At 41.7% G+C, this 20,167-nt stretch overlaps 1 protein-coding gene across 3 annotated transcripts in view; it reads right to left on the minus strand.

Moving 5' to 3' along the window:
• The window catches only part of SLC38A6 (solute carrier family 38 member 6), a 37,987-nt gene that overhangs the window by 12,747 nt on the left and 5,073 nt on the right, over nucleotides 1-20,167 (minus strand). The window contains exons 5-10 of one of the 3 annotated variants that reach the window (XM_052696263.1): nucleotides 17,876-17,915; nucleotides 9,961-10,039; nucleotides 5,266-5,348; nucleotides 4,740-4,798; nucleotides 518-583; nucleotides 245-298 (exon numbers count right to left, since the gene is read on the minus strand). In XM_052696263.1, coding sequence (XP_052552223.1) covers nucleotides 245-298; nucleotides 518-583; nucleotides 4,740-4,798; nucleotides 5,266-5,348; nucleotides 9,961-10,039; nucleotides 17,876-17,915 — 381 coding nt within the window. Of the gene's footprint in view, nucleotides 1-244; nucleotides 299-517; nucleotides 584-4,739; nucleotides 4,799-5,265; nucleotides 5,361-9,960; nucleotides 10,040-17,875; nucleotides 17,916-20,167 lie in introns of all 3 variants that reach the window. The other 2 variants (XM_052696262.1, XM_052696264.1) reach the window with 2 other exon arrangements.

The raw sequence follows: 20,167 nt of genomic DNA on the forward strand, positions 1-20,167 counted from the left end.
ACCACTGCATCTGTTATACTTCATACTTTGGTCACATTTGCAAAATGTTTTCATAAAATGCTAACTTGGACATCCAGCCTTCATATTAAAGAGCGAGACTGGAAAACACTTGGCAGTAGGTATAGGAAATATTTCCACAGCCTGTAACTGGTTTTACAGATGTTCAGCTTACCCTGGATAGAATTTAAACCCCAATTTTTTAACACCTCCCGCCTTTAGTTAGCTTATTGTTAATAGAGATTACCTCTTTTGAAAGATGAAAGAGCTTTGCTTTACAATCCGCAGTAGAATTTGAAACCTGTAAGACATATATGGCAAAAAAAAAAGAACAACACATAAGGAAAGAATGAGCCCAAGCCACAGACATGAAAGGTTTTGGTTTTCTTGATAGTAAAATTGTGATAGCTAAGAAAAGAAGGAATTTAAATAGCAAGTCATTCTGAAAGCGTTAATGTAAAAAAAGCATTACAGTTATTAATAAAATGTTAGAAGAACTTCCAAACAGCATGCACTTTACCTGTAAAGTCTCTATTGCACTGCTCAGAGGTAGAGGACAAGGGATGGACCATTTTTTTATCATAATCTGCAAAGACAGCATGGATTATATCCCCCAAATCAAGATACCTTCAGATACACATAGCTAAAGTATCAGACAGTTGGTACGCAAAGCTGGAAGCTAAACCCACACTAAATTAACTAACTTGACTGGTAGGCAGACAGGCTACAGAAAGGGGAGCCTGACAGCAAAGCTTGTCAGTGCCATTCCACACAGCTGCTGGCTAAGCACAGCTGGCAGCCTTATGGCTTGCCTGTCTGGAGGTGCTGTGCTGAAATGAGCTATGACATTAGCTGAAATACAACCGGTGCTCCACATTCACTCTCTCTGTGCTCCATGCTCACCACCTCCCATACAGAATAGCTGCTGTGTTAGCTGTCCCAGGCCCTTTCCCTAAGCAGACAAGCCCTTAACAGATATAGAGCAGAGCCTAGGGCTAATCTTAAAAGGCAGAAACATATGGTGTGGACTAGAAAGCAAAGGAAAAACAATAAATGCAATTATTGTCCCGGAATGTCATTGGGGCTTTAGATACACCCTGCTGCTTTAGGGACTGCCAAGTAACAGGGCTGAAAATCAAAGGGAAATTAAAGTAAGCAATGTTACCTCCTCTTTCAGGAGTCTCATTTAAAATGACAGTGGCATTGCTCTTCTCACCCTAATTAATTTCCTATTGTAGATGCCTGGCCTTAGAGGTTATAATTCTTTTGAAGCCTAGAGCAAATAATTAAAAACTTAATTAAAGACTCAGATCCATGAGAAGAATAACATGGGAGAGAACATTTCTTCTGGCTCAAGGAATCCACCTTTTGCTCACAGCCAACTGGTGTTTCCCAGAGAACTCTGTGCCATAAAGGCCAAAGAAAAGCAAGAGAAGTCTGCCTGTGTGGGACAAGGAAACAGCAGGTACCCACCATGCTGCTTCTGCTGTGGCAATACCTCCTTGGAGGTGTTCAAGAACTATGGAGACGTGGCACTGATGGACATGGTCAGTGGGCATGGTGGGGGTGGGCTGGGGTTGAACATCGTGGACGTCTTTTCCAACCTGAATGATTCTATGAGAAGGAAATGAGTTTTTCAAGGAGATCTCTCCATACTTGCAAGGTACCCAGAGAGGGGAAATAAAGGAGAGACCTGGAGAGCTCCAGAGTTACAGGATCTGCGAGAGCTCTGGCTAAGATTTGGACTGGCTTCCTAAGCAGCGTGAAGGTGCACCAGCTAAAAGGCAAGCTTTGGGGAAAGTGAGCTGTGCTTGGCAGTGGGCAGGCACACAGCTTTCTGCTAAAGGGCAACACTGTGCAGAAATACTGCAGAGGAAGAAAGAAAAGCCAACTATGAAAACTGGAGAACATTCTTCTAAAAGGGCGTGAATAGAGATTTTCAACAAATTGAAATGGAAATAAAAAGAGACAATAGAAAATGCACTAAATTCATTTTAAATATAGAATTTTATTTGCCTACCCTCTTAATTACTCAAATCTGTTTGGATTACTGAGTGCAGTACACTTCATATCTCTAATGAAGCCACCAGCAGGAAGAGATTTTTCATTGCTTGTGCAGCCTGATCCACATAAGCACTGTTTTTTGAGTGTAACAAACATTTGGTTGTAACTTAGAAAAAAAGCAAAACCTAAAGGCAGATTCTGATGAAAACAAAGTGTTTCAAATCCTCAGCACAAACACTGCTACAAATAAAGTCAGTCACTGGCTCTGGGCAGCCTGGTTTGGTGGTTGGTGACCCTGCACATGGCAGGGATGCTGAAACTAAATTGTGGTCCTTCTCAACCCAGGCCATTCTGTGATTCAGAGTTCTCAGAACGTTCTAATAGGTGTTGCTTTTTATTATCCTGTGGATAGAAAACAGGAATCCCTTTATTCCAGCCGTCCTGACAGCACTCAGCAAAGACGGGCTCTGTGTATAACATCATTCACTGCATGTGGCAGGTTCCCAATCTGCATCACATTTTGTTCTGGGAACGTAAACAAGAGATTCAGAAAAATACCACTAGGAATTATTAACACCTTTGTTGAACAAGCTACCAATAGGGCTGTTCCCACCAAAAAATCTGGTTTTACTCTTCACCAATATTCAGTACAGCAAGAAGAGGCAATAAAAGAGTGCAACGATCACGTTTCATTTCTCTTCATTTAGGATTCACATCGGGAAATTATTTAACAATGAGAAACAAGAGAAAGTGCTCAGGACCTCACAGAATCTGGCTTTCAATTAACAGCTGCATACATACACATTTTTTCTCCCTCATCAGTTCATCTTGGTGTTTTCATTCTTTCCAAGTGAGGACTATAAGCACTGCATTAACTCTACAGGAAAAGACAGCAAAGCACAGGAGGTGTGTGACCTGCCAAGGCCCCATAGCAGAGCACAGTCTGCAGACCTGCTGACCTGCTGACCAGGACACACTGCCTATCACACCTATCTTTTCCACTGTATTAAAACTGTGGCTTGCTGGCAAGAGGCTTCACAGATGGCATGCACTTGAAAATGCACAGAATTATTTTGTATGTAAAATACAACTGCACAGCTTGCATATGACTAGCACAGCTTTCTTCTGGAATCAATTAAAACATATCTACCATACAGAAATTAACACTGTGCAAACAAAAACAGCATTTCAACAGCACATGCCATCCACTTCAAAGCAATTAGATGTGGAAATCAAACCACAGTTAATGCCTTTGTGTTTCATTGCGTTTGATTTTCAATGCCTGATGAAGTCGGAGAAAATACTGTGCAGAGTATTAGCTCTCCTTAAATATCACTGTGTGCTCCTTATCTAGAATTTTCCACACCTTTCTGTTACAAAGAAACACACCTAAATCCTAGCTTAAATCACCACAGTTGCATCCTCATGCAAGTCTTGTTTATCTGAGCCCCAAATTACTTTCAGTGCACTTCCCCATCAGAAAAGCTTTCTTCAGATACGTGAACAAATTCACAGCCAAATATAGGAATTGAAATTGTTGAGAAACTGTTGCAAGTAGCTTCACCCTGAGACCTATTTCAGCATTTTTTTTTTCCTTCTTTCAAGATAAATTTTAGGGAAGAGGTCAAAAGTTAAGGTAATTTATAAATATTACAAATGCATTTCCATTAGCTCTGAAAGGCTGTGGCTGCTCCTCAATGCTAAGCTTTGGAAGAATACTTCCCAAGGTCCTCCAAACACTGCAGCTCTCCAGGGATACCCCAGGGTGATGTTTTGACAGCTTTGAAGTTTGGTTTTATCACATGGTTTAGCTCCTAATGGATTACCTTGGTCTCCCGGATGGCATGTTTGTTCAACTTGCCTTCAACTCTGTTTATCCCTTTGTAAAGCAGGTATTAAAAGCAAGTCAATGCAAGCCAGAATGATGAGGGAGAGGGGGAACATTGTTCCAGGCTCCCCAAAAAGATCCCCATTGCTCTACCTGGCTAACAGAGTGCAAGTGGCTTGGTTGTGCCATTTACTACACGTGTGCCTTCACATAGTTTTCACTGTGAGGAGGAAAAATGGTGCAACTTAAAGGTATGTTTTTCCTCCCAGATCTGCCGAGCAGTTCGCACTTGAGATATTTGGAAACATGTACCTCAGAGGGGCCTGGAGAGGGTGAGCATCAGGGTCAAAAAGCCCATATGGCTTAGAGAAAAGAACCTTTCCTTTCAGCAGGAAAGAAGAATAAGGTCATTGACGTATTAATGAATCTTGTAAACTGTCTTAATGAAGTTCTAGTTTTCCTTGCCTTTTTTTGAACCCAGTCACTCCATCGTACATGTAAATCTAATTTATTTGGAGTATATTAAATTTTCTTCTGCACTAGTTGCAGTAAGTAATAGTTAGAAGCTAAGCAAACAAAATTCCATTCTGTTACTAGCAGGGAAACAAAAGTATATGTGCCAGCTCCCTTCAGTGCACTGTCAGCAAAACAAAAATATTGTTGCATTTGCCAGTCCAAAATATAATTATTTTAAATCTTTTCACATGTTTGAAAGTTCATACGCATTTCCATGCCTCAGCAAAACAAATAGAGTCTGTCCAAGCAAGCACACACTGAACTCCAAGAAAACTAAATGCTACATAAAATGGAAGAGAGGAGAGGAAGACAATTCATTTCAAAACAGTCTTGTGAAAACATTTAAACAATAAGAAAAAAAAATAGATAAGCTCTGCTCTGATTTTTAACTTACCACAAGCACAAAGTACACCATAAAGAAAAATGATAAACTACTTGTGTAGCCAAGAAAGCCTGTAAAATAACAGTAAAAATAAAAGAGAATTTATAAGGAAAGTGATCCTAATGTACAGCTAAAGCTTTACATTTTAGGCATGTTTTCTATTACAGTGCTTGGTATCTGGGGCTTAGGACTCAGAATAACAACATTCCAACTGCCTGTCACAGATCATTTATGCAGTTTTGTAGGGCAGAATTAGAACTGGCTTACCACTAATGGCATGCTGTAAGTAAATGCAGCTCTTTAATGTTCTGCTGTAAAGATTTTATTTTAGTATTGCAGACAAAATACTACTGCAACCCAAGTAATAGGTTAACTAGGCAGGGCTGGAAGGCAGAACACAGTACAACTTAAGCAGCCCCCACAATGGCCAGCCCCCTGCCAGTTTAAATAAATAAATAACCCATTAAGGTTTTAAAGTCTTCAACTGTAATTGCTACTAAAGTAGAATAATATTTGCTTCTCTCCTTTAATTACTCACCGATTTTAGGAAGAAGCGCGAGGGGAAATACAATGCAGACCCAAGTAATGAGTAGCAGCAGTCTCCCATCAAGGTACCAGGACCTGTTGGAAAAGCTGCTTGTGACTGATCCACAGTTCATGAGGCCTAAAAATTACCTTCTACTTTAAAACTGCCATCTTGGACAAAGTAACCACTAAAGACAGAAGCAGGAAATAATTCCAGTTGCACATGCTGTTTGCATGGGTTTGTACTCCCAGTGTCTGTACTGATATAAAATAGAGCTCCCACACAGTGAGAAGCAGAGCACCATCCCATAATTAACCACCATGTTGGCGATGCTCCATCTGCATGGATTGAGGCCCTGATGTGTGTACAGCTTCTTCTCAGCAGCTCAGTATGTGAACCCCTGCCTCCACTCAAACCAGTGATGAGCATGGAAGGGCATTCTGTACCACACCACTCTCCAATAGAAGTACTTCTATCACAGAAGCACAGGGGTTGGAGGAGACCTTCTTGGGATCACCAAGCCCAATCCCCACAGTGTTCCATGCATCTCAAATTGGGTTACATTGAGCTGTGTACTTCCACAACTGGAAGAAGCTCCAACTCTCATTCCCATTTACTGCATGATCTCCTGTTCATCATTCCCACATCATATCACAGAAAGATAGAATGGCCTGGGTGTCCTCTGAATGTCCTCTGCTTCTCAGTGTTTCCAGGAGCCCTGAAACAGGAAGTCAAGCAGCCCAGAAGCCAATCTATTGTCTGTTTAAGTTTTCTAAACACAGCAATTTCCCACCCTAATTTTGCTATTTCTATCAGCACAGGTCAAATATTAGAGGAAATATACAAGTCAATCAGCTTGCTGTTAATTTGAAGTAACATTTGCTCTCCAGAGGTAATATAACAAAGAACTGTAAAAAGGGAGACTTTCTTGTCTTTAATATAGCACTGAACTATCCTTCATTCATTGCAACACCATCAAAGCACAAAAGAGATGGAAACAGCTGTAATGTCCATATAAAAACGTAGATGTAAAAAGCACCATGGAGGCATATGAAGTCTTGATGCTGTTAAAAATCTATTCAGTACCAAAATCTCATCTCCTAAGCAGAGGGAAGCACAGATGTGTAAGCTGTTAAGAAACAGAAACATCTCGAGGGTGGCTCCCCGAACTTGGCACTGGCCATATCCTGTACTGATAAACATCTTGCACATCAGCCCTCGACTTTACTACCTATAAACACCCTGGCCTTTGACCTCCACGTTTATTTAGTCCAGGATATGGTTAGCACCTAATAAACAGGCAGCACCTCAAGTTATCATACGGAAAGCAGCAAACACCTGTGTTGAAGAATTACCAGAGACAGATATGGAGCACCGTCATGCACCGTGGCCAACTGGCTGCATCACTTAACATCAAAAAATTACATGTGATACAAATGAATGGAGTCACGGCAGTGCTGAGGGAATCCTGCCCACTTCCAAAGCAAAGTAACCCTGCAGTAACAACACCATACACACCACTGCAGCTCAGCAAGCCCAAGGAAGAAAGTACTTTGGTTACTGTATGGTAAGTGAGAAAAAGAAACTGGAGGGGGAAGGGAACAAAAAGAGCAGAACTGCAGTGAGGTGAAGGAGAAAAAATAATTTTGCAAAGTGTTTACTTTTAGAATATCCTTGATTAAAAAATTATTTTGAAATAACAAACAGACCAACGGAAAGCAGAGGACCATCTACTGGTTGTCAAAAAACGCAGCTGTTTGCTCCCAGAATACTGCTGTAGAAATACACTTATTTTCCACAGGCAGAATAAATGTTCCTATATTTCCTTTAAAATCAGCTAATCCGCAGATATAATCCCATATGATAAAAACATTCCAAGTATGAAATGCAGAATATAAATCCTTGCCTCTACTGAAAATGCTTTGGCATGCAGATGTTCCTCCTCCGTCCCTCCCCCACTTTTAACTGAAAGCAGACATTTATAAATTGCTTTAATTTCATTCCCGAATGCAACAGGACAAGGGATTCATATGTTCTACATTAGGATCTGACTCTCAGTCCATATCAATTATGTAACACACAAGCAAGACAACTTAATTGCATCAATCATATCCTCCTGACAGGGTCATTAAATGTTAACAGAGGGCTCACGAATTACAAGTTTTTAACACAATCCTCATTGGAAGCTATGTTCATGTCATCAAAACTATGTGGAATTCTTTTTATGCAGACAGACAGAAACATCTCAACTTGCAATTAACAAGTGTTTATATTGCATGTTTTTGTTTTCTAACAAAGACACGTTGATATTTTAAACACTGGCTCTGATCCTTTGCAATGCATGCACACCTGCTTACCTTTAGCTACAAAAATAATCCAATTTGCAAAATGACTTCCCTGTGAGCATGCCTTGGGTTGGTATATGCACAGAAAACATTTCTCACAGTTTAACTGACACTTCTGACAGCTTTTAACTCCAGTTAAAGATATATCCTGCACCCAAATGGCAGCATATCAGATGCCAGGGACTGAACAGAAACAGAGCAGTTGTGCAGCCACATCTGGAAACAAGAGGCCCAGTTAAAAGATTTTAATCAAATGAGGCAATATTTATGCCCTCTGCATACGTAAGTTGCTACTTGGTCTTGATAACTGATTGCCTACTTGTCTTGAAAAATTCCCTACAATTTACATTCTGTTACTCAAAACCTACTCCAGTGTTAAGATAATCATGGAATGGTTTGGGTTGGAAAGGATCTTTAATGTCACCCCATTCCAATCTGCCTGCTATAGGCAGGGACACCTCCTTCTAGACCAGGCTGCTCACAGCCCCATCCAGCCTGGCCTTGAATGCTTCCAGGGATGGGGCACCCACAGCCTCACTGGGCAACTGTTCCAGTTAATAAATAAGCAACGTTCTGCAGCAAAAGATGATGATCCATCGTGACAATATAGATGAAATACAGCAGTGGGCATGCACACGCCAGCTGTGTCCACAAAGCTGGAATACTGACTGACTGCTGCATCTCAAGTACTTGCTAGGGCAAAGAACAGAGGAGTCAAACTGTGTCACACGAACACCATTCAGCAGAAGAGCTCTCAGCAAGCAGGCAAGGCTGTAGCTGAAAATGAACACACTGCTTGAGCTGTGGCTGGCATTGCAGCAGACAATTTCAGCTCCTTCCAAAGGCAAAATTGAACTTCATTCCCACCATGCAATTCCGGCTGAGCAAAAAGTATGGGTGGCACACAGTGCAATGAGAATTGCTGTGGCTCAGCCCACTTATAGTAACTGGTTCAGCCACTGAAACCTGTTTGCTTGCTCACTAGCTGAAGATCTGCACGAGGACCTTTGATAAAGAGCATCATCTGCTTAATACATCTGTTGTTTATACTGCCTTCTTTAGACAGAACAATCTTTCATATGTATGTACGTATGCATGCGTAGGGCACTTTCAGATCCTACCTATTAGAAGTGCTCATAAGCTGCTTAAAACTGTGTCTTTGTTGGGAAAAGTCCATTTGCATAAACAGAGCTGGCATCAAATTAAGAAAAAAACCCAGCATAAGTGAAGCTACATGCAAACAACGGCAATGAACAGATTGGAGCAGATAGAGCAGCAGATTCAACAGCACTCTGTATGGGACAGGAGAGCTGAAAGCACAATTTGGAAGGAGAGGGTAATAAAGCCCAAATGAAAAGCTGATGATTATCACAGCTGGAAAAGTTGCACTAACAGATCAAAAATGACATGCACATAAAACATAATTGTTTATTATTAGGCCCTTACTAAATATGCATTATTGTGAAGGCAAAAGGAGGGCAGGAAGACAGAAAGTGAGGTTAGCACCACACCGTTTCTCAAAGCACATGTTATACAATTGAAGCAAATAAAGAAAAAATAGGACTTAAACTAAAGTGCCTTTTTAAAAACCAATTTCAACTTAGAAAGTATACCAGAAGCATCACACAGCCTTGAGAAAACTACACTGTCTTCAATCCAGCTTGAGCTCAAAACACCTAAAAAAAAAATCAGCGTGGAAAAATTGCAGTAACAGTGTGAGATACACCATCAGAAACGACAGCAGCACTGCAACAGCCTGAACAAGAGATTTCAGCACTGAAGCTGCAGTGTTTGCCCCAGGGCAGGCACAGATTCCTTGTGACAGCTCTAATAGGAATCTGAGGGACACACATTACATCCAGCTTTATAGCTCAGATGTGAAGAATAATTTCTTTACTGGCAGCCAAGTTATGGAATTATAAACCAAGCCTGGAAACCTGGCCTTTTTCCCAAGACAAGTCCAATTACTGGAGCAAGACAACAAAATATTTAAATTTAAATGTCTGCCAGATTTCATACTGTGGTCTTGAAATATTTTAAGTGATAACATGACAGCAGTTTAAATGTTTCTCCTCCCCTCCCTCCCATTCCTTCCTGCTTTCCCTTTCAAATTTTTACAGATTTCTTTGAATGGAGTTCTGCCACCAACTTTAAGGTTGTCTGATGGGAAAGAATCACGCTCTGTGTGCGCTGCAGAAGGTTTACAGATGCCAAATATTTCATATTCCAAGAATGCCTGTAAATAAGGCATTTTTTTAGCACGTGAGATCAGAAGGCAGTGTCAGTACCCATCTCCTCCAGCAGTCCTGAGCTGCTTTCTTCCTCAAGATAAATTCACAATGCTTGCAGCCTTTTTACTTACCCGCTCTCATCTCCACTTAAGAACCCTGCAACAGCACCAGGAAGCTCAGACTTCACAATTAACAGATAAGATGACATAGCTGCAAACAGAAGCAGAGCAGATTCAGCAGAGGAACAGCAGTACTGCTCCAACCAGCACGCTTATGACTGGGACATCTCAGCTATATATTAGACACTGTGGCACCAGAATCAACATTTATTTTCTCATATGCTTCCTTTAAAAATAGCTGCAAATCCCCGAGTACCGTGCTGATGCTGGCTAATGCTTCCAGAGAGGTTGTTATGACGTGAGTCTTGAAGCAAGGAAAACATCATCCAAAGGGCTAACAAAAACAATACTGAGCAGCAGGCTGACCCTTTACCTGGCAACACAGATCTGCACAGACTGTGGCTGCAGCACTTCTTCCCAACTCTGCAGTAGATGTTGTTGATGAGGATGAGAGTAACTCCTGAGATTTGCTTCTATCAATACAACAGATCTTTTTAAAATACTCTGTATTTGTTGTTGTTCAGTTGTCGCTGCACTAAGCAAATGCACTGCAAATCTAAGCACGAGAATGGGACTTGAAAGGCTCTTTATATACTGCATGTCTGTATTTACAAGAACTACAAATCCGAAGAGAAAGTGTTAGTTAATCCTGCGGGAGTGATGATTTGAAATAGAGCATTTATATTTGTATTCATCAGAAAGTAATGATGCATACAGATAAATCCAAGCACTACTTCACGGTGCCATTTTTCTGCTTTGCTCGGCGAAATGATCAAAGGCATAAGTAATCAGAAAAAAAGGTGTCAATACAGAGGAGTCCTCACATTTTTTCCTCACAATTTCTATTACCCTGATACCTTCACATATTGCTGCTGTCACTTTTTGCTTTCACACAAACAGCAAACGTTTGTACAACCCAGAAACCAAGAGAGAATTACTCGTAACATCAGGCATTACAAAGAGCTCCAGCAAACATCACAGCCTGCTGGGAGCTGACTGCCATCTGTCCAAGTGATGTCACCACCGTGCCTGCAAACACCTTCAGTCCTATCCAAAGCTTGATGAAAATTCATCTGTTGCATTCAAATCTTACTGACCTGTGTTTGGTAGTTCAGAACACCGTGCTTCCTTTTCTGATGTTCTCCAGAAATAATATTTGTTTGAAAAATGTACGACGGCAAACTTCCATCCGTACGCTGAGTTAAGAGTGGATGTGGAAAATGTGGACTCTGACACTGCTGTACTGCAGCAGCCAGTGTTAAATCTGAAGAAGGGGAATGTGGTCTCCATAAAGAAAGCAAATTGCATTAATGCAAAGTGGCATCTACCTACCGCAAGGTTAAATTAAAAACAGTTGGTGGATCACCAAATAAGGGAATATTCGCTTCTTCGTAATTAAAAGCCCTGATTTTTTTTAGGATTTGACTGTATTTCCCTGTTGACGTGTAGCTGTTGTTTACATCAGGCCAGGTGTGTTATCCATTGCCATTACTCTCCTGTCTGCAAAGATCACAAAGATCTTTACGGCGTGTGCATTTCTAAATCACCAGAATTTGTAAGAAAATTAACACTAAGCTGGGGGTGAGCGGGTGTTTCACCCTAAGCAAAGAGAGATGGTCAAAAAAATCAGGAGGTGAAAAAAGAAAACTTCCTCTAAAGTATAATTAAATTTATTTACCCATTAGCCTCCTTTCTTGCATTGCACAATGCTTTGTACACAAGCAATTTGGAATCTTGATATATTTATGCACTTCAGAAAGGTTTCAAAATTAGTTCTTTTGCAGCTCAGCTGCAGAAAGCTTCAATTTCCAGATCAGATTTCCTCCTACCATGCAATCTGTCACTCTTCCCTCACATTCCTATTAGCCTCTGGCTAATCATTTGATCACTTATCCTTTGTTGTGCACTCACTCTTTGTTTTTTAAAGAGGAGTCCAATTTCACTGGATTCCACTCTGGAGTTGGGAACCAATCACGCACCACAAGTCTTGCACATGCTGAACATTTGTCTCCATCTCTCTTCCTTTCCTTGTGCATATGAGAAACAACCTCATGGGGCAGGACTTTTTTTTTTTTTTTGCCAGTTTATCTCCTCCTGTTTGTTCTATAAGATGGAGAAAATAAATAACAATTTTATTTAGATCGTGCTGCTCAGATACAACATGAATCTCTTAAATAAACCTGAGCAGGACACCCTCACATAATACAGTTTAACAGAACAAATCCTGCTTGCTTTGTAGTTCACAAATGTAGCTGTAGTGCAGCTCATGCTTCTCACAAGCTGCAGCTCCTTCAAGTTTTACCCAGCACAACAGAAGTAAAAGATAGAAACTGCTGTGTCACATTCTACAAATTCTGAATAAGTGACTCTGAACAGATGAGACATTACAAATGACACACTCCACTACAAACTGAGTGCAGAAGACTGTTTCTCAAAGCTGAAGTTACCTTAGCTAGAAATAAAGGGCACGTGGTGTGGCTGAGGAAGAGTTGCTCATCTTTTGATCCAAACGTGACATTTTACTTAACTTTCCTGATGCCAACAATGAAGAGCAATGCCAAACAGTACTGGAAAATCTGAATGTCAGGCACCCTTGGTAGTGGGATATAAAGCAAAAGGAAGAGATGCCAGAGTCACATGGCTACACCGTGCCACAAGTGAGCACAACACGAAGCATATCTCGGGCTCTGGTTTATTCCACTCTGGCAATACCTGCATCCTTCACTTGCAAAATAAGAGTAATGTTTTAAAGATTAACTTTTAAGGCACCTTTTATCATATAAAAAGCCTGGTAGGTCTACAGTAGTCCTTAGGATTCAAGCATTCAAACCTATCAGCAATAACATTCCCTTCAGCTTGACCCCCTTTCACACACGTGGTACAAGAGCAGAACTTACTGCTCCTGCACCTCATTTCATCCCCAGAATTCAAAGCCAGCAGCCTGTTTTCCTTCTATCACCTCTTTGCAGAATGAGCCATCTGTCTGAGCACTGGGTGAGGCAGGCCTCCTGCAAAACAAAGGGCGTTCAGTGCTGTAACCTGAGGCTTTGGCAGCACACAGGTGCTGATATCCATCACTGGAGCAACCTCAATTTGGTCACTTCTTCATTTTTAGCTACTATTGCAGCATCGATGCTACCTTACAATAACTTTCAATATGCACCAGGAGCTATTTGATGGAAACTAAGTGAGTCTGAAGTTCTGTATTCAGGAAAATCGATATTCCGATACTAAAACAGTATTCAGCAGGAATCAAAACTACTACTTTGTCATTCAATAGACTTAGCACCGCCTTGGAAGCAGCAAGAAATTACATTCTTAAAATACATACATACATGACTTTGTCACGTTCTGAAATTTGGCATTGACTTTGATGAAAAAAAGTTTGTCATATAGAAAAGCATACTTGCATTACACTTTCATTAATACATTACAACCTGCTGAGCTGTATAACTATGTACCATGAAGATATTATTCAAAACACCCTCACTGTGCTATAGTACTGCTTCACACTCAGCACATGGGCCCCTACCTGAATGAAACATTAATTGCTAGTGAGAAGAAAAACCAAGGTTGTTTTTAAGTCAGTCCTCAAACCCCTCTTTAGAGGCAGCCCACACGTGAGTGGCATTTTAGTTACCAGAAATGTATCTGTGATGTTTCCTTACTGTCCTATCAAAAAACGATGAGCTGCTGAAGTCCACGGTAACAATGCAAGAGAATATATATACATTAAACTTATGCACAAACATAAGATTCATTCCTTCCTTAGAAAATGGCTGGTGATAGAGTCCTCCGTGTAATTTCACTCAAGGGAAGGATTCTAAATCTCCTGATTAGTTTTCCTAACCTACCACTGTGGCTGATCACATTAGATCTATATAGACATCTCACTATAAAGACACCTCACACCATTAAGTGCTGAGCAAAAACGGAACCAGGCTGCAATCTCCCTGAGCAGGAGAGGCAGGCTGTGAAAATGGCTGTTATCCACACAAAAGCATCGGCTCTGCAGCTTCTACTGAAAAAGAGCTACACTGGTTTGGGAACCAGGGACAAGCAGAGCAATTCCTCTTCTCATCTAGGTGAGACAGAGAGATTCCTCCCAAGTGCCATGAGATGATTGAGATTAATCAAGACGCTTGCAACTCTTAATCCTCTGAAGTGTTCCATTAATAAGATCCTTGTTTTTCCCAAAATACTGAAAAGATCTGAGGCTGAAAGACAGAAATAACAGAATAAATCCTATTTCACAGCACACTTAAGCCAAAGCGAGCTGCATCTTATTTCCCTCTTATTTCGCTGGGGACATACAGGCAGCAGATTTCTTTTACTAAGATGTCATTAGTTTAATTGCACTTACGCTAATAGAACTGCAGTGCTTTCCTATTCATGTTCCAAAGCACAGCTGCAGGTGAGGAGTTCTGCCGTTTTGTTTTTAAAGCAAGGTGAGCATCCCCTGCAGCGTAAACCTTCCCAACAACCACTAACTGCAATGGGAAACCAGCACGGTCATCCATTGTGAAACCAGCACAGGAGCACACAAACCTGCCCTTAATTAGGGCACTGGAAATCCTCACTGAGAAACAATGAAGGTAATTAGGCTGTCAGCTCAAAAGCAAACTGCGCTGTGAAAACAAACATTTGAGTTTGCTTGAAAACAGAACGAGACTTTCCATCCTTAACGGCAGCTCAGTGGTTTCTTAAGGTAGCAGCAGTGCAGTTCTCAGCCTGTGACAAGGCATGCTTCCTTCTTCCAGGATTTGCACTGTTTATTTATTTTCAAACTTCGTAGAGTGCTGGACTCTGGTTAGAAAAATAAGGGTTTCCATCTTCTCTCTCGTTTTTCTCAAAACGTTTACTACCTCATAGACAAATTTTGTGAAATACATTTATAATCAAACTTCAGAATTGAGGAACCCTGAGTGGAAGGAAAAAGAATGCTCTGTTCTCTTGGTAGAACAAGCTCCTTGTTTCGCTTTGTTGTGAGGCGCGTAATGAAAGGGAGCACGCGTATTCCTCACACAGGGGAAAGGGGGGGAAAAAGAAGGGGGGAAAGGCGGGAAAAAGCGGCCCCGGGGCAGCAGCGCGGGGCGGCCAGCAGGTGGCGCTGTCGGAGCAGCCCTCAGCCGCCGCCGCTGTCCCCGAGGCGGCCCGCAGCCCCGCGCGGCGCCCGGGAGCAGAGCCGCTCCGGATAAGCGAAGCCCTTCCAGCCTGGGATATTCTCTAGTTCTACAGTCCTCCGCACGGCAAGAGATGTGCGTTTGGGAAACTGCTCCACTTACAGACCTGGAGATGGTTTGTGTTGGAAGGGACCTTTACGAACGCCTCTGCATTTGGACAACGACAGCTTTCCTGCGGCTCTACAGAACCAACCCGTGCCTTTCGCCTCGGGGCATCCGCTAGGAGAAAAATCAGCTCCGCAGTCGTTCAGCGTGGGCAATTAGGATGTCAAATGCAAATCTGCAATTCAGGCTCTCTTTCTAAACGAGCAAAGATGACAAATGAGAAAGCCTAGCTGTATTTAAATGCTTGCTAAAAGCTTTCTCTCCCACAAATGAATGTAAATCACTTCCGAGCTTCAATTACTTTTAGACGTGATCAAACCGACTTTAAAAATGCAGTGAATGACAGTAAGGCCAGCGCAGTCGCTTATTTTAATCGCAAATCATTATTCATTATCTAGAGCTCCCCAATCACCTTTGAAATCAGATCCCACATGATGCAATGTACCCAGGTCTGATGATGGAGGAGGTAGCAGAAAACAATGTTTATTTTTAGCCTTATTCTGGAATTAAAGCTGTTGACAGAGGCTGGAATTCTGCCCACCAGACACAGAGCTTCCTTCAAACAGCCATAAAACAAAAGGAGGGGAACACCTCATTGCACAGAGGTAAAAGGGCAGAACCGAAGCTTTAGCCTTCATTGCAGCACGGCTCCAGTTCAGGGCAAACACAGTTTCATCACTCACATTTAAAAAACATTGGAGCCAGAAAGACAAGAGATTTGCCTTTCTTTCTTCAAGCAGCCAGGCTCAGTGAGAGATGCAGAAAGCCCTTCATCCCTAACCCGGGCTGTCCCAAAGCACAGAAGACATTTTTTGAAGAGAGAAACAGTACAGAAATGCGAATGCTACACAGGATGTGAGGCAGCTCCTCACACCGATAGCACAGTGACAGCACAACACGTATTCTGTGTGGAGGAAGGTGCCAAAGCTGTGTGTGAAAACCCACAGTTCCACAAGCGTGCTTCCTCAAAGCCTGGGGCACGGCTTCATTTCACCTACCTCAACTAGCTCAGAAAACAAAAGCCAGCTTGCTTTCTTTCAGTATTTGAAACTGAGTTCCCTGGAATCTTTGCAAACAAGAGCTGAGGATCCACAAAACGCTGCCACTCTAACAAGAAAAATACTGGCACTGGAAACAGAAGCATCGAGAGAGTTCTGAACACTTCCATCAAAATGAGGGTGCTCGAATACATCCAAAAGAGAATTTCCTACCTGCAGAATCCTCCCCCTCGACCAGCTGAACAGAAAAGCAGCGCTTGGCAAAGCAGGCCCCACTTGCTGGCAGAGAGGCCCACTGCAAAGGACAGAACAAGCACTTCGCTCGTATCCAGCGCAGGCCTCTAGCGTTACCAAAGTGAATTTTATTAAAAATGACACAGAGAAAGTTATGAACTGCTAGGAGGAAGAAATGAGAGCCTTATTTCCTTTGACCACAGAGCCCTGTGCGTTATCCCAGATCTCCAGAACCTGCACTGCGTACCCCCCCCCACCCAGTACTATTTATTAAGAGGACCACTCGAACGGGAAAGGAAATTAAAACATTTGTTCACTGCTACAGAACATTCTCTACAACCCATGTGAATAAATAATCCTTAATTTTGCAATTAAAATGTTCGCTCCTGTCTAAAGCTAATGCAAGGGGTTTTAATAGCTGCTGAAGTCAAGCAGTTTTTATTACAGGAGCTTCCAGTGTAACAAAAGATTCTGATGTTATCCTACAAGCAGTTAGTTGGTCTAGCACCAGGCCACAACGTAGTAACAAGAGATCACTGAATTGTCTGGACTTGACAGATGATAACTAAAGGAAAGAAGAACAAAACTGGAATGCTGTTTCCTCCTGGCACTGCAGGTAATCATGTGTGTCTTGAGGGCGTAGGAGAGAATGGGAAGGAGGGAACCTTCACACTGTTTCCTCATCTAAATGAAAGAATCCAAAACATTCAAAGGAATCAGCCAAAGAAAATAAAAATAGTTCTGTTAAACACTGTCGGCTTTTGGATGATTTACTTCTAAGGACTCTACTACTCTGTAACTCCAGTATGTAAACGTACCTGAATAGAGCTGAAGTGCTTAGGTGATTATTTCAATGCAAAGACAGCTCGTGTTATTTTATTGTTACACATTAAGGAAAACAAAAGATATTGAAAATACTGGAATCCAAGGTAACCAACAAGGAAAAATCTATCACAACATAGCACATTTGGAATGTCACAGCTGAGCTTTCCATTGTTACAGGTATCACTAAAATGTGTCAGCAAGTTCCAAAGGGAAAAAAAAAAACAAAACCCACGGAGAACACACAATGTGAAAAAAAAAAATACAGCTTCCAAGATACAAATGTCCAGAAGAACAGGGAGGAGATGACAGTTCTGCAGCCCCCTTCCAGCCAGCAGTGCCAACTGATGGATGTCCTCCACACCACGGGATGCAGAGCAGGCATACGATCTGCCCCCCAGGAAGCACCCACCTACCCCATGGCCACAGCACTTCAGCTCTGTGTGATCACACAGATCTTACATCTTTTTAATCACAACCTTAAGAACGCTTTCATTTCATTACTGCCTTCGGCATTTCTGGAGTTTTGTGGACTGTAGAGATTATACCCCACTCAGTTAAAATCGAGCGTATGAAGTTTCTTACCTCCTATATTCTGGATAATTATTGTAGTTGCAACAAGGACCTATAAAAAAAAATTGATTTCTTTAGAAAGGGTAAGGATAACTGGAGTCGTATGCCTGTAACGGTCATAAAAACAAATACGCATAATCTTAAACAGACCAGATGCAAAAGCAACAACCAGTACTGAAAGGAAAGGCATCTTCTGCTTCACCAAAAGTTCAACACATGGAAACCAACCTCAAATGAATATAAAAGCAAAGCAATCCCTGAAGGGAAAAAAAAAAAAGAAAAAAAAAAAAAAGCATTTTCATTCTGAGATGACAAAACAAGAGTAGTTAAAGGGCAAAGCTTTGTTTTGCAGATCATAGAGAAAGTAAGTGCTTCCCAATTGATGTCAGGTAGGTCGAAAGGGAAATCATCCTTTGCCTCTGAAAGGCACTCAGACAGCAGAGATGATCTACGCAAACTGTTCCTCACTCCATGTAACTATGAATATTAACAGTCACAAGTTTTTTATGCCTATAAACTAGACAGACATTTCTTTTTGTGATTGCTATTACTCACATTGGACTAACACAGAATATAGAGACAATCTCAGGGCAAACCAATACTTGACTGAATCTAAACAGTTGCTAACTTCCAATTGACAAAACCCGAGCAGCCGTGTGTGAAGCTTTCCCACTGTTTTAGCTTCAGCTCAGATCTAAAACAGTGCCCTCATCTACACAGCACGGTCATTCGTGCCGCGCATCATTACATAGCAGCGCCTTTCTACTACCAGAACTCGGCCTGGAAAATACGTTGAAAAAAATAAAATCAAACCACAATTGTGGAAGAAAATCAAATTTGTATTTTCAAATAAGTTCTGGAAGCAGAGTTGCCGTTTTTCCCAGTCGATCAGTTAGAAAAGCATAGCAGACCTGCAGTGAGCTGAACGTCAGCGCATTGTCATTTGTCACCGACGGAAAGAAACGCGCCGTGCCTTTGGAGAGGGAGAGTCAGCAAGCTTCCATCTGCTGATCCCTAGCCTCACAAATCACACCAGTGTTCTCAGCATGAGATCACTGTATGGGTGAAGAGCTGCTTTACCCCAGGAGCAGTTACCAGCAGTTCACTATCAGTCCAGAGTTCAAGCATCGTCCTACAATGCTCTATCAGTAGCGGATGGCTTGGATGAGGGAAGAATGAGCACATCTTAACATACAAAGAAACCAAAAGCAGCAAAAACTGCAATCTATGCCTGACCAAGCTGAGAGAAGCTCAGGGAGAACACTGGAATTCAAAATGACCGTGATAAATGAGGATAGTCTAAAAATCAATAGCACCAGTTAAAAGCAATGCATTCAGGAAGCAGAGATCAAATGCAGGGTTCACAGTTATTAGACTGCAAATGGAGAAAAGAGCCTGAGATAAAACAATTAGTGGCAGCCACAGCAATGGCAAACCTTGTTTATCCCTGGCAAGCTCTCAGCCAGCGTCCTGCACTCCATTCTTTGATCAAGGTGTACGAACAGCACAGATGCTTCCACAGGCAAAGGTCAGTGCTGCAGAAAAACATGGGTTCCTCTAGGAAGGCTTGGCGACCTCCTGCTTTCTGCCTAATCCAAACAGCTTCCCAACCTGGGTCAGTGGCTGGGATGTACCTCAATCCATACACACTGAAAATCCATGATTTTTAGCAGAGGAAGCAACTTAAAATAGTAAAATACAGAACAGTTACATTTGGGGAGGATAATACAAATCACCACAGTAAAGCTGTGATACCTCCTTCACTGGATAACACGGAATATCCACTAAATAACAAATCAGATATTTGCCACGAATTGCTTCCCTGTGTTTTATCCCTGTGCTGCAGAGAAGAGGGGAGAAAAAAAAATAAAAATAAAAATAAAAATTGGTCACATCTTAATATCCCCTTACGCCCTGTGTTTCTATGGCTGCTGCACCTAATGGCTTGTGGTTAACGTACCCACAGCCCCTCTCAGGAAAATAGGATGATATATCTTAATATTAGAATGGTATGAAATCATCTGCTGGGGGCGATCACATCTTCACTCTGCTCAATAGATATTGATCTCACACACTGCACTCATTATCTGCTCATTAATGCTAATGGCAGCTTATACCTAATAGCTCAGTTTTTATTCTCATATGAAAACAGAAGTGAGACTCCAGTCCGTTAAACAGAACTCACTGAAAGAGTTGGGTTTTTTCAGAAAGCTATTGAAATTGCAGTGGTGTGGTCAAACCTGCTTTTAGAATCACTTAAACGAAACAGAGCACAGAGTCACAGTATCATATGCACAGTATTTA

Source organism: Tympanuchus pallidicinctus, unplaced genomic scaffold (genome assembly GCF_026119805.1).
Source record: "Tympanuchus pallidicinctus isolate F22 unplaced genomic scaffold, pur_lepc_1.0 scaffold3, whole genome shotgun sequence".
Lineage (NCBI taxonomy): Eukaryota > Metazoa > Chordata > Aves > Galliformes > Phasianidae > Tympanuchus > Tympanuchus pallidicinctus.